Consider the following 13818-nt stretch of genomic DNA (forward strand, 5'->3'; position numbering starts at 1 on the left):
CAGCTCGTACTTTTCCTTTTTCTCCCTCCCTCGCTCACAGACACATAACGGGTATGGCAGTCCATTCTCCCTGCAGCACGGACTACACTGCCCATGAGGTTAAATTGTTTAGGGCGATGCCTGTTCAGAGGGATTTAAGCCACACGTTGATGTTCATTCACTGCCAGTTCGTCATCAACACATGTTGGTAACAGGCCTTATACTTCAAGTTCTTGCTGTGTATCTTGTTAACCAGACTCTCTTGTGCTGCAGTTGCTGTTTTCACCTTGGCTCACGCTCCACCTCCAGACTCAGGATACCAAGCAATCATTTTGAAAATCCCTCTGTGCCTCACCTGCCTGCCCTCCTGCCATCACACTCCATCTGAAGCCCCGGATCTCAGGTCAGCCTTTCTACGCCACTCAGCCCTCCCTGGATTCTCTCACCCCCCTCTCAACACTCCATGTCCCCTACTGCAAGTAAGAATTGCTACCCTTACAACTTGCCACTTCAGAGCTGCCTCCACTACCTCCCTAACTCCACTGTCTTCTCTCTTCAGTGTGACTGTTCCCTGCTCAGCTCCACTCTGCATCCCGTTCCCTCGCCCTAGCCACGTTTCCCAGGCCACGCCTCGTCAAACTCCACGTCTTATTGTTTTTTTTGTCTTTGCTACGTTCTTTGCACTACGCCTAATAAATTGTCACATCATCTGCTGTCTCAGCTCTGGGTTTCTGCACCTGAGTCCTTTTCAGTACAGGCCACTCGGCCCCCGTGACAGACAGTCTCTCCTGCTGTCAGACCAAGTTTTCCTCTCACTGGATTTAAAGTAACAGCTGCATCCAAATCTCGTCCATCCTTCTGGACACCACTTCCCTTAAAGTCAAACACATGTTTTAAAGTCAGACTTTGTGTCATGTTGTATCACATTAATCTTTGGTCCCTGTCATTTTCCCTGTAAATACTTCATTTAAACTCAGGTTTTCTCTCTTATTCATAATTAACTGAAACTTACATTTATACAGAGAAACTGTTGCACAGCATCAAACATTTAGGATTCAAAACAAAGACACAATCAGGTTATCACTGTGTAACACTGATGTTTTCTATTAGTTATTCAAACTTTATTACCTTCTATCTTCTCCTTCAGCTTCTTCACTTCTTCCTGTAGCTGACTGTGGTTTTTACTCAGTTCATCATAACGGCTCTGTAACTGAGTCAGGTTGGTTTTTGTGTCTTTAGAGAAAAACAGATTCAAATTAAGTTAAAATGTTCTGCAAATATATCTGTGATATAAGAACTTGGTGTTTGCTTACCTTGAAGTTCATCCTCAGTGTGGCTGTTCTTCATTTTGTTGAATTCACTCTTGTTCAAAGCATCTGAAATATTTCAGTGAAATCAAAATAAAATAAAATAAAATGAGTGAAACTGACTGTTGGGTCGTTTTCTCTCTATAGAAAAAAACATGTTAATAAATGTAAATATAAATTTTATCTGACATTAGTATTTTCTTGTTAATTTTAAATACTTTCTTACCTTGATGTTCAGTGTGTAGCTCGTTGTAACTGTGGTTCAGTTTGTTGTATTTAGTCTGAAATTCTTCATGTTTGATTTGAAGTTTGTTGAATTCACTCTTGTTCAAAGCATCTGAAATATTTCAGTGAAATCAAAATAAAATAAAATAAAATGAGTGAAACATTGAACAGAAATAATCTTCTTCCTCTGCTTTGTCAAATATCAATAAGAGTCAGAAACTTGCAGCCATTGTTCTTTAACATGTCCTGTGGGTGGAGGTGTTAGAACTACAGGAAATCTGATGAGCTAAATACGTATCAACTGTGAACAAAAACCACTGACAAGATTCAGAATAATTGTGCTTCAGTGTGGAGGAAGAAGGTGAAGAATCAAACAGCATTTCTACACCTGTAGTCAGAGATGTTATCTATATGCTTTGAAAGAATAGATTCTGACTCATGTGACATGTGCCTGTTCTCACTGAAAATATGTCTTTTTACATTCAGTCAAAGCTGCTCTGAGGCTTCAACACTTCCTCTTTCTGCTTATTTATAATTAATAAATGTTTCTTCCTGCAGCTTCCAGGAACTCCTGTTACAGTTTTTCCTGCTTTCAGACGTCCTTTTGCAGGCGTCTCTATTCTCACATTAGTGATTTGTGATGTTTCTCCTGATTCAGCATTAAGTCTGTCACAGCTCCACCAGGGCCTAAAGGTCAGCTGAAGATCATCAACTGATTTAAAACCTAGAATCAAACCACCTTAAAATCCAAACATCAGCAGCTGCTGGGAGTTTTCTCTGTGTTGTTGTTTTTGTTCTTGTGGAGTCTTTACCTGATAATATAAAGAACCTCGAGGCAACTGTTGATGTGATTTGATGTAATAAAAGAAGATTAATTGATATATCCCAGCAGATGAATGGAGCTAACATTAGCTTGTTAGCTACCTGCTTAATACACCAAGTGAACTAACTAGTCGCACAATGACAGACGGCCACTGTCTAACATAGTGTGACTGCACCTGCATCAGTCTGCAGCAGATGCTGCTGCCTGTCTGCTTTGTTGATATAATCATGGGAGTCTGTGGGGACTGACTCGCTTTCAGCATCAGCCTCCAGTGGTCATTAAAGGAACTGCAGTTTTTGGTACTTCCTGTATTTGCTGTGGCAGAACGACACGTTCTGGTTGTGAAGCTGCATGTTTGTTGGCTGCTGGGATTCAGTAAGTGGAAGTGGCAGCATGTAAAGAAACACAGACCCTGTGATTAATTTGCATAAAAATTTCTTAACTGTATTTTGTGTTTCTCTTAACTACAGATAAAACTCTGTGTTGTACAATATGTGTAGTTTGTTGAGTTTTTGAGAAAATATCAAACTGAGTTTGCATAAAGCAGAAAATGTATAAACTTCTTTTTCTAAAGACGTTGAACGTTCACACATAAAAGCACAAACACAGTCACACCTCAGTGTCACAGTTGGTTCGACCCAGGAAGTGTTATTTTCTCAGTTACAGTTTGTTTTCTTGCTGTTGCCTTATAGAGAAACAAACTGTTGAACTGTTGAGGTTCATCCAGTCGATGTGGAAAGTTTGAACCACGTCTCAGTCACTCTTTAAATGAACAACAATTTATATTTCACTTCTTCCCTTTTTATGTCATTCACTAACTTTTCCTTTCATTTCTACATTTTGCACAGAAAAACTGATGCATTTCATTCATACTTTGTTGCTGGGCCGTCCTGGTTAACACACCTCTGCAACATTACATGAGAGTCGGGTACTCGGCCTCTGGATTTGTAAATCTGGGCTGGTGGGTTCAAACTTCAGGAGATCACACTCCTCAGCCTCCCTAAGAAGGTTTATGTCAGAATATTGAAGGAGACAGTCCATCCAATTGTGAAATCTCAAACTCAGAGCAACAATGTGGTTTCCATGCAACACTGGACTCTTCATGCTCTCAAGGATGTGTAGGACTTTACCCATATAGTCTGCAAGTGTTTTGTGGAGAGAAGACACTTAACCACATCCTTGGCTGGGCCTGTGTGGGGTGATTAAGGAGTCTGATGTATCAGTCCCACCATTGCTGTCGGCTATCTGCTGCCTGTACAACCAGGATCAGACCTCGGTTCGCATCACTGGCAAATAAATAGATAAATCAGATTTGCCAAATAGACAGAATTTCTGGGCAGGGCCGAAGGAGCTGGAGCTCCTCCACACTGAAAGCTCCTGACTAGGATTACACCTGTGTGCTACTTAGATGAGGTGTTTGAGGTTTGTCCAACTGGAGGACACACGTTGTCTTAATCATTCAATTCAGTTTTACTTCTCCAAATCACAGCAACAGCCTCAAGGTGCTTTATGTTGTGAGGTAGACCCTACAATAACATTACAGTAACAAGTTTGCTGTTTGTGTGTTTTCCAGTGAAGTAGCAGAAACACAGCAGTGTGGGAACAGGAAATAAACACAATCAGGTCTGCAGCATCAAATCATTTCACTTCAAATGTTTAAAATCAAACATCTAACATATTGGAATAAAATTGCTCACAGCGTGTCATGATTCCCACCACAATCAGCAGATACAGCACTCCCAGGTTCACTTCAAAAGCTCTGAACCAGCTTCTTCTCACAGCTGGAAGCTTCTTCTCGGTGTGAAGATCTACAAAGATAAAACAAAAAGTCAGTTTATGAAGCACTAATGAGAGACTTTGGAGCTTTTTATTAATCCTCACTGAAGGAATGATCCCAGGAGAAATGAAGTAAATCAGATTTACCAAACAAATTAGTCGAGTTTGTTACAAAAGTGCCAGTTTGGACTGAAACTGGAAACATATTCTGGGGACATGTGACACGAACACTAACATGTCTTAAAGTGGTCGGTGTTAAGAGAAATATCTTTAATGTGTATCTGCTCATTATATTGTTTTATGTATTTTAATAAAGGCTTGTAGAGCAAGGCCACTTTTAACTCACAAACTAAGTGAAAAACAGGAAGTTTTAGTGCACAGCCATATTAATATTTAAGACACTGAAATGAGGAACTTGCAATATAAGCAATGTTTGAGAATGTGTGATGTGTAAAGTACCAAAATAAAACCTATATGAAGCACAGTTTATGATTCTAATGTTAGAGAGCTCTTGCAACTGGCGTTTGAGCTGTGCAGAGGTCTCTCTCTTCCGGAAGATGATTGAATAAAAGAAATATCAATATTTTAACACACAGAGTCGGTTTTCTCTGTTCTATCATGGGGACAAAAGAATCGGGTTTAATATCGGATATCAGAGCTTTAAAAGACACTGAACAACACTTTCATCATCAACATTTTCTTTGGTTTTGTCACTTTGATGATTTCCTGCTTACCAGCTTCTTGTAGGCCGACGTCAGGGTGCTGCTCTCCATCATCTAACACCTCCACCTCACTTTGCTCTCTCACTCCTCCATCCTCTTGGGACCCTCTGCTGTATTTCACCCTGAAATCTTCAACACTTTGAATTTCTGTAGACATTTTGAGCTGAAAGATCTTTGAGCAGCTTCACCGTCTGTCTGTGTCTTTAAGTCCGACAGCTTTGAAGAGAAAACAAAGAGGAAGTAAAACAGGACAGGTCACAGTTCTTCTGACACATCAGGAGGCGTCAAACTGTCAGTTATGTACAAATGAAAACAACATTCAACAAGATCTGAAGTTCAGTTACAAGAATGTAAAACACTGAAAGAAGTTTTGTTTTTAATATTTTCTATCACAGAGATAATAAGCTTTAACTCAGCAGCTGCAGTATGTTTATAATAACACGGCTTTGTTAGACCCTGCCTTCTACAAACTGTAAGTACATAGAAGCAGCAGAGAGAAGAAGTGTTTGTGACACAGGAAATATGTCAGAGTGAACTATTTATTCATCTTTATTTTTACCAGCACAGAAACTAACAGGGCAGCGTGGTGCTGCAGTGGTGAGCACCATCACTTCTCAGAAAGAGAGTTCCTGTTTTGGGTAAAGTCTTTCTGTGTGGAGGCTCATGGTCCTGGTCTGTGAGCCAGCGTTTGTGTTTGACGTCTGATTCTGGTTCATTTCATGTTCTGAGGTGACGTTTTGGTTATGATTGTTGTGTCTCTGTTTGTGTCCCCAGGTCTTAGTTTGTTATCTAGCCTCAGGTTTTCTGTTATCATCCCTCCTCTGTGTCCCCGCCCTCTTCCTGTGTTAGTATCTCTCTGTGAAGTCAGTCTTGTCTCCATGTTGATTGGCCTGTTCCCCAGTCGTGTCTCTGTGTTTCTCTCACTCCCTCTGTTCTCTGTGTTCAGTCAGTCTGTGTCTCAGTGTGTGTTTCTGCTGTTTCCTGTTTTACTCTGACAGTCTCTCGTCCCTGTGTGCATCTTGTTTAGTTTGCTTCCTGTTCTCGTTAGTTTGATTATGTTCAGCTTTGTTCCCACCTGTGATCTGTTCCCTTGTGTTTCTTCTCACAGCCTCCTTCATTCCCTCCAGCTGTGTGTTCGTCTGTTTAGTATTTCTTGGTCTAGTTATGGTGTTTTTGTAGTCAGTAATAAATTGTCTTTAAGTTTGGTTTCTGTCTCCGACTCCCACATTTTATCTGCTATCCTGCCTTGCCTCACACAGCGGTACATGACAGGAGATCTCGAGCACTAAAATAAAGCAGCAGACTCCGGCCTACAAGTGGCAGCAAGTAGCCGTTTCCTTTCTTGAGGAAAAGCTGAAGTGGAAGTGTTGGCTCACCCCTGGTAGGAGAACATTTTCAGTGGTACTCACCGGGCACTAAGGGGTCCTCAAAGACGTCGTGTTCGTCCACCTGCTGCCCCACCTGCACCTGATCCTCTGCAGCTGAAAGTGGGCATCATCCACCCATCTCTGGTTGCTCACTGTTCTTGATCAGTCTCTCCGCTGCCCGCTCATTGGCCTGCCTCCTCATAAGCTCTTCCACCTCGATCCTCAAAGAGTTTCCTGTCTGGGGCCATCAGAGGCTCAATTGTGTGTTGCCGGGGTTGTTGGCGGGTGGGTGTATGGGGGCCCCAGTTTTCTCTGTAGTGGGGTCGGGTGGACTATCCCGGGCTCTGTGGGCCCGGGCAGCGCTGCTGCACTGGGCCCCGGTCCGGATGGGCCTGGGCCCCCTTTCCCTGGCGGGTCGTGGAGTATGGGGGTGCCTACTGGGGACAGCGGGGGAGCTGGCCCCAGGGAGGGGTCACTTGCCCCTCCCTTCCTTCCCTCCTCATCTCCAGCTGTCTTCCTCTTCACGCTCCACCACAACCACCCACACATGCAGGGCTTTGGAGTAGGGGTGTGTCACCAGGGTGCAGAGGAGGCATCCCCCCCCCACCGTTCCCCCCCCTCCCCCCCACCCTTCCCCGTCCCCTGTCCCCTTCTGGCTGCCTCTGCCTCAATTTTACCAGGGGCAAGGAAAGGGCAAGGAACCTAGACCCGGTTCGTAGAGTACCCACCACTTCCCCTGCCGGTGGCGGACTCCCTCAGACATCGGTGCGTTGGTGGTTCTTTGTGTCCGGGGATGGGCGTCCAGGTGCACACCGGTTCACTCCTTGGCGGCTGCTTATTGGGGCCTGGAGCCTCGGGCTCGCTCGGGCCACTTCGGAGGTGGGGTTTCCCCGGCATCTCGGCCTTGGGCTCGGTCACTCAGGCACAGCTGGCTGCCGGCGGAGCTCACGGGCACGTCACTGTAACCCCCCCTGGCTTCTGCTCCGCAGCTGCTGAGTGACCCCTCATCTGGGGCTCTCCTCAGCTCTTTCTGGGATAGTGGTGCAGCTGCCCCTCTGTTGGTCTTCCTTGGTCTCTTGTGTTCTGGGGGCCTCTGGATGTCTGGAGATTTGATCTCCTCCATACCAGCTTCATGCCCTGGAGGACGGGGCTGTGGCCCCCCCACACCCTCTAGCAGATCATTACATGAAGGAACCTTTTAAAAACAAGCGCGTCCATGCTCACAGGTGTACACACGGGTGCTCACACACACAAACTACACCCTTTTTGGCTCCTACCTCAATGCACACTGTGCGCTGTCAATCCTACGTGCTGCACAATAATGTTTAATATTTACTATTTACTTTTATATTCCCATATATCATTGTGATGTTGTTTATTCTATTACTCTCGTTTTCTTCTCCTTGTTTTCTTTTCTCTTTGTCAACAGGTGATCCAGGTGATCGATATATTTATTTATTTATTTATTTATTTTTTGTCTGCTTATTCTGTTGGTTTTTGTTTTTTGCCCTTCTCCCCCGTCCCTCTTCTCAGTTGTTTTTCTTTCCCTCTTTCTTTCCCCCAGTCAAGTCTGTCCCATATTCAGCAAGTGAAAATAAAATAAACAATAAAAGGTGAATCAAATAGACCAATACGGCAAGGCTGGGATGGTCCATTTAGTAAAGTAAATCCGTTGGGCATCTTTCTTCGCCTTTAGACAATAATTCTGATGGCAAAAGAACCAAACGGGACAGGCAAAAAAAAAAAAAAAAAAAAAGAACACCATAACTAGCGCAGCAGCCAGACCTTGAACTTCAGCAGGTAACTGATGAGCAGTCAGGCTGCAGCCTCCGTCTCCACCTGTTCATGCTTCTATAGTAGAATCACTGGATAGACCCAGAACAAGCTGGAGAAATTAGATCTCTTGGCTGGCCTGGGAACGCCTTCATGTTCCCTTGGATAAGCTGGAGGAGGTGGCTGTGGAAGTGTGTCTCCCTGTAACCTGAGCCATCCAGCATCCAAGCCCAGTCTGAGTCAGGCAGCCTTCAAACCTTGATGCTGCTGCTAGGTCTGTCAGAGGTGAGAGGTCCCATAATGAAACCAGTTCCAGCTCAGTGACTGCTCCACCAGGGGCATCCCCAGTAACTGGTTGGAGTTTGAGCGTGGACACACTGCCCCAGTGAGTGTACCCCAGCCGGGTATCCCTATGGAACCAGAGCCAGCGAGCCTAAAGATTTTCCTTTCTATTTGTCTGAGACCTCTGAGTTATCCAGCCAAGCCCCAGGAGGGCTCCTGTCTGCCTCCAAGTCTCCAGAGAAACTCTGCCTTTGCAGCCAATCTTCAATGCAGCCACTGTTAGCAACACGTCCGACCTCCAGAGAAGTTCTTTCACCTCCTCCATTTTCATACTGTCCACACGTTCTGACCTTCTTCTCCTCTCTGGTTCCGGGCCAACCCCACCATTGTTTTTGTTTTTTTTACTTTTCTGCTCTCTGGTTTTCATTTAAGTTCTGGGTAAAAATCTTACCGACTGCTGTTAGTGGGCAGGCAGAGAAATCTTGCAACAGGTTGGAAATGAGGTCGTTTAAGGAAACACACAATTTAGTTTCATGGAAATTTCAGCTGTTTTCCTAATTAGAGATGTTTAAACATCCAATGTTTACACGAATGAAACCACTGAGGGGAAAATCTGAACATCAAGCAGAAAATAAATACATTTTATTTGCTCAACAAAAGCTTCTGCTTACTGCTCCACCATTATCTGTTCAAATGATGACTCAACCAAGATACTGTTTTCACTGTCCAACTCTTCTTTCAGGTCAGTAGATCTTTTACCTGCTCACCTTTACTCATCTTCCTTCTGTGATTCTCTGATGTTATTTTTCATTGAGAAAATTCACACAATACACAAAGACCTGGTTTCCAATGTTCCCTGTAGCTCTTCCTTCATGATTCCTCTCCCATCACACTGTTTTTCTGCTTTCCAGCTCCCCTCTGTTACTGATATTTCAGATCTCATCTGTAAGTCGAAACCTTCTACTTGTCAGCGAGACCCCATTCCTACAGTTTTGGTCAATGCCTGTCTGCCCTCTTTGCTTCCCCTCATATCTGCTATCGTCTATTCTTCATTAACCACTGGAACTCGTTTGGCTCTCGGCAAAGGCGGTTGCACTTTTCTCCTCTCCTCCTTCCCCTTATCTTCCCTGCTTAGCCTCTTGTGTCCTTGTCTTGTCTCGTGTGTATTTCACTTCCCTGGATCAGTCTCTCACAGTCTGTGTCTAAAAACCTAAAGAGAATTATGGATTTGATCAACTGGTCTCTGAATGCTATTGACACCCTTTTCTCAACGAGAAGTCTGGGCTCGAAAGAACTCGGATACACGATGGACAGGTGGCAGATATGGAGGATCGTGCACCTGGCGGGACTGTCGATCGAGGACGCTGAAAGTCCTGACAGTCTTCGCTGAAGATATCTACCTATTCGGAACCATGATAACAGGGTTCTTGCTGATCGGAGCTGGCTTGGCCCTGGCTTATCGAAGAATTAAGAAAGCGGAACCGGCTGTTCAAACCCCCACAAGGCTGCCCGCTGGGATTGAAATGATGGGATGAGGTGCAGCTTCTCAGAAAGGGCTCACTGAGTGCAGCACGGTTAAGACCTTGGAGGCAATTACGGCTGCAGTGAATACTCAGAATAACACCTCTTAGCGTATATTGGATTAAATCAGGGAAGAATCCACTCGGAACAACACCTCTGGGCAGAAGCTGGATTACATCGCGGATCAGTTGGCTGCGGTCGTGAGGTCTCAGAATCTGCTCTGTGAGCAAAAGACTGAAAAGACCACAGAATTGAAGGTAAATAACATCATGGAGAAACTCGCAGCTATCCAACGGGAGATTGAGAGACCAGTGTTGGAGTGTTGAAAACAGCTTGAAATTCTCATGAGTTGTTTGTAAAAGAAAAATCACCATTATGATGCGGCTACCCCTTCGGCGCCAACTGTGGGCTCAAGGGCGGAGCTGAACGAAAAAAACTCCCTGATAACGATAACCGTAACGGTCTCTTTTTTTCCTCTTGTACTTTCCCATTGTAGTGTATATTTCAGTGTTTTTTCTGTAATGCAACTGTTCTCTGACTTGTATCTCCATGTGATGTCTGTGTCGTGTGTGTAAGGTCGGGGGGCGGGTTCATTCCACTGCAGGGCAACCTGCCACTGCATGTGGTGAATAAAATTTGAACTTGAACTTGAACTGTTCCTGCTTCCCTCAAAATTGCTGCCATCACCCCAATAGTGAAAAAAAAATGGTCTAGATCCCAGTAATTTTGATCATTTCCGTCCTATTTCCAATCTACCATTCCTTTCAAATATTCCTGAGAAGATAGTTGCCACACAACTCCACTCACATTTAACTAATAATAATCTGTATGAACATTTCCAGTCTGGTTTTCGTCCCTCCCACAGCACAGAAACAGCACTTATAAAAATAACCAATGATCTTCTTATGGCAGCTGACTCCGGTTTACTTTCCATTCTTATTCTCCTCAATCTGAGCGCTGCTTTCGACACTATTTCTCACTCTGTACTTCTCAGTAGGCTAGCCTCCATCGGTCTCTCCCATACTCCACTAGCCTGGTTTAAATCGTACCTGTCTGATCACACTCAGTTCATTCAACTCAAATCCTTCACTTCTCAGCCCTTTCCTCTGGTCACTGGCGTGCCCCAGGGATCTGTCCTGGGGCCACTTCTTTTCATTATCTACCTTCTTCTGCTTGGACACATTTTTCATAAATATAATATCCAGTTTCACTGTTATGCTGATGACACCCAGCTTTATCTGTCCACTAAACCTTACTCTGCTCTCCCCCCCATCCTCCCTCACCCTCTGCGAACTAAATTCATGGTTCTCTTCTACTTTTCTTAAACTCAACAATAACAAATCTGAGCTTCTCTTGGTCGACTCTAAATCAACATTATTCAGAACCAACAGTTTCTCTATTACGATCAATAACTTGCCGGTCTCCGTTTCTTCCTCTGTGAAAAGTTTGGGTATCATCCTTGACAGTACTCTATCTTTCAATTCACACATTAACAATGTTACTCAGTCTGTATATTTTTAATTGTGCAACATTAATCGTCTCCGTCCTTTTCTCACTCCACATGCCGCTGCCGTTCTTGTTCACAGCGTTGTTACTGCTCGACTCAATTACTGTAATTCACTTCTTTTTGGTCTTACTCAAAAATCCATTAATAAGCTTTAATGTGTCCAGAACTCTGTGGCTCGTATCATCACCAGGACCCCTTCTATAGATCACATCACTCCTGTCCTGCAGCAGCTTTGTTGTTTCCAACCCACTTCAACTTGCTTTCTCCCTGCATGTTTTTTTTATTGGTTACACACATTAATATTCATAAAGCTTGTTGCTGTATTCTGGTTACAAAGTGTGATTGTGCTGTGCAATCATGATTATACATTGTATGTGGTTATATGATGGGAGTGCAGCTCTCCCAGATTGTTGTTGGTAGAATCTGTTCTTCTCAAGGCTGCTTGTTCCCCTTATCAATGTCGTGCACGTAGTCATATGCGTAGGTTACATAGATAGCAAACAGAAGCATTCTAGCTTTTTAAATGGCAACCTACAACACATACATTAAACCTAACAACTTTTGTATACATTTAAGGCTGTTCATCATCTATCTCTGATGATGATCCCATCTCGGTGTCTTAGATCTTCTTCTTCTCTCTCTCTATCCCCTCCCCCTGTCTTGCCACCGTGGCTTTCAGCTGCTCCTCAACTCTGGAATTCTCGACCTCCTGATTTAAGAAATATCTCTTCCTTCTCTCTCTTTAAGTCTAGACAAAAACTCACTCGTTCAAAATAGCTTATCCCACATAACCTCTCCACTCTGCTATGTTAAATTAGTTTTAGGCCTTATGACTTTATGATTGTGTAAACTGCCTGCTTTTCTGTTGCTTTTATTATTCTGCTGTGTACAGTGTCCTTGAGTGTTCTTCAAATCAAATGTGGTAAATTTAAACTGATGATGGTGGTACTCTAATGTTTCCATTACTGCCACCATCAGGCCAAACCTCGCTATGATTATAATTATTTAAAGTTGTAGTTATTCTGGGACCACTAACTTTTGTACATTTTGTTTGTACATTTACATATTTTACACTATTTAACCGTTTTTGTTTTTGTTTTTAAAGAAAAGCAGAACGATGTGCAGCCAGAGTTTATTTCATTATTTAAATCAACACACTGAAGTTACAGGTTGCAGACATGGTACAGAGAGGGTGGAGCTGCCTGTAGCTGTCTGTGGTGCTGAAGCTTTCAAACATTTCATACCAACTCTGACTACAACTGTGACCACAGGGGGGCAGCATAGAGCCAGAGAGTGTTAGTGTAGCTGTTCACCCCTATAGTAAGAAACAAGAAGACTGATGAAGGAAAAGCTTCTTCCACTGGTGTAACACACAGGTTTGTATGAAGTCACACTAACTAACCAGCAGTAACCCACATTTGATCAAAGCAGGGGCAGAACTTAGATTACAGGTTATAATGTGTCATCACAGTTGTTGTCAATCCAAACACACTTTCTAATCTTTCTAATGTAACTCACCTCTCCACCTCATCCCACCTCTCTGGGAACATCTCAGGCCGTCCAAAGTTTGGAGGCCTACCTCCCCTCACCAGCTAGATTATTTTGATGGTGTTTATTATGTTTCTCTCTTTTTTGCTTGTTTTATCTTTTTCTCTCAACGGGTGATCTGGGAATTTTTTTTTTCTTTTTAAGTGCCCTTTCTCACTGTCCTCCTTCCTGTCTGTTTTTCTTTTCCTTCATCTTTCTTCCTTTCCTATCCCCCAGCCATGTCTGTCCCGTCTGTGACAGCTAACAGATCATCTGCAGAGGAATGGCTTATTTGAAGAGTTTCAGTCAGGTTTCAGAGCTCATCACAGCACAGAAACAGCTTTAGTGAAGGTTACAAATGATCTTCTTATGGCCTCTGACAGTTCAATTCAATTCAATTCAGTTGTATTTATATAGCACCAAATCACAACAGTTGCCTCAAGGGGCTTTATATTGTACAGTAGATACAGAGAAAAACCCAACAATCATATGACCCCCTATGAGCAGCACTTTGGCAACAGTGGGAAGGAAAAACTCCCTTTTAACAGGAAGAAAACTCCAGCAGAACCAGGCTCAGGGAGGGGCGGGGCCATCTGCTGTGATTGGGTGGGTGAGAGAAGGAAGACAGGATAAAGACATGCTGAGGAAGAGAGACAGAGATTAATAACAGATATGATTCAATGCAGAGAGGTCTGTGAACACATAGTGAGTGAGAAAGGTGACTGGAAAGGAAAAACTCAATGCATCATGGGAATCCCCGGCAGCTATTGCAGCATAACTAAGGGAGGATTCAGGGTCACCTGTCTCAGAGTGATGCTGAACTAGTTCATGTATCACACAGCGGAAAATTGTGTTCTTATATTTTGTTTTGGATCAGACTGTGTGTTTTGTAAATGTGTGCTTGTGTCATCCTCTCTGTGGTGGGGAAGAGCTGGAGCTAAAGCATGAAGACACAGATACAGGCTCACCTCAGAGAGCAGCTTGTGTTCTGGAAACAGTCACGAGAAAA

The 13818-nt window shown here is 43.6% G+C and overlaps 2 protein-coding genes across 4 annotated transcripts in view; one reads left to right on the plus strand and one right to left on the minus strand.

Moving 5' to 3' along the window:
* The window catches only part of LOC146492519 (uncharacterized), a 100249-nt gene that overhangs the window by 45732 nt on the left and 40699 nt on the right, over positions 1-13818 (plus strand). The window lies entirely within an intron of this gene.
* LOC146492524 (uncharacterized) overlaps positions 506-13818 on the minus strand; it is a 45816-nt gene continuing 32503 nt past the window's right edge. The window contains exons 1-6 of one of the 3 annotated variants that reach the window (XM_085149253.1): positions 4845-5057; positions 4032-4142; positions 1513-1623; positions 1293-1355; positions 1108-1212; positions 506-852 (exon numbers count right to left, since the gene is read on the minus strand). In XM_085149253.1, the coding sequence (XP_085005379.1) occupies positions 728-852; positions 1108-1212; positions 1293-1355; positions 1513-1623; positions 4032-4142; positions 4845-4989 (660 nt within the window). In that variant the 5' untranslated portion in view covers positions 4990-5057 and the 3' untranslated portion in view covers positions 506-727. Of the gene's footprint in view, positions 853-1107; positions 1213-1292; positions 1356-1512; positions 1624-4031; positions 4143-4844; positions 5058-13818 lie in introns of those variants that run through there. The other 2 variants (XM_085149254.1, XM_085149255.1) reach the window with 2 other exon arrangements.

The sequence above is a fragment of the Neolamprologus multifasciatus genome, chromosome 22 (genome assembly GCF_963576455.1).
Source record: "Neolamprologus multifasciatus chromosome 22, fNeoMul1.2, whole genome shotgun sequence".
NCBI lineage: Eukaryota > Metazoa > Chordata > Actinopteri > Cichliformes > Cichlidae > Neolamprologus > Neolamprologus multifasciatus.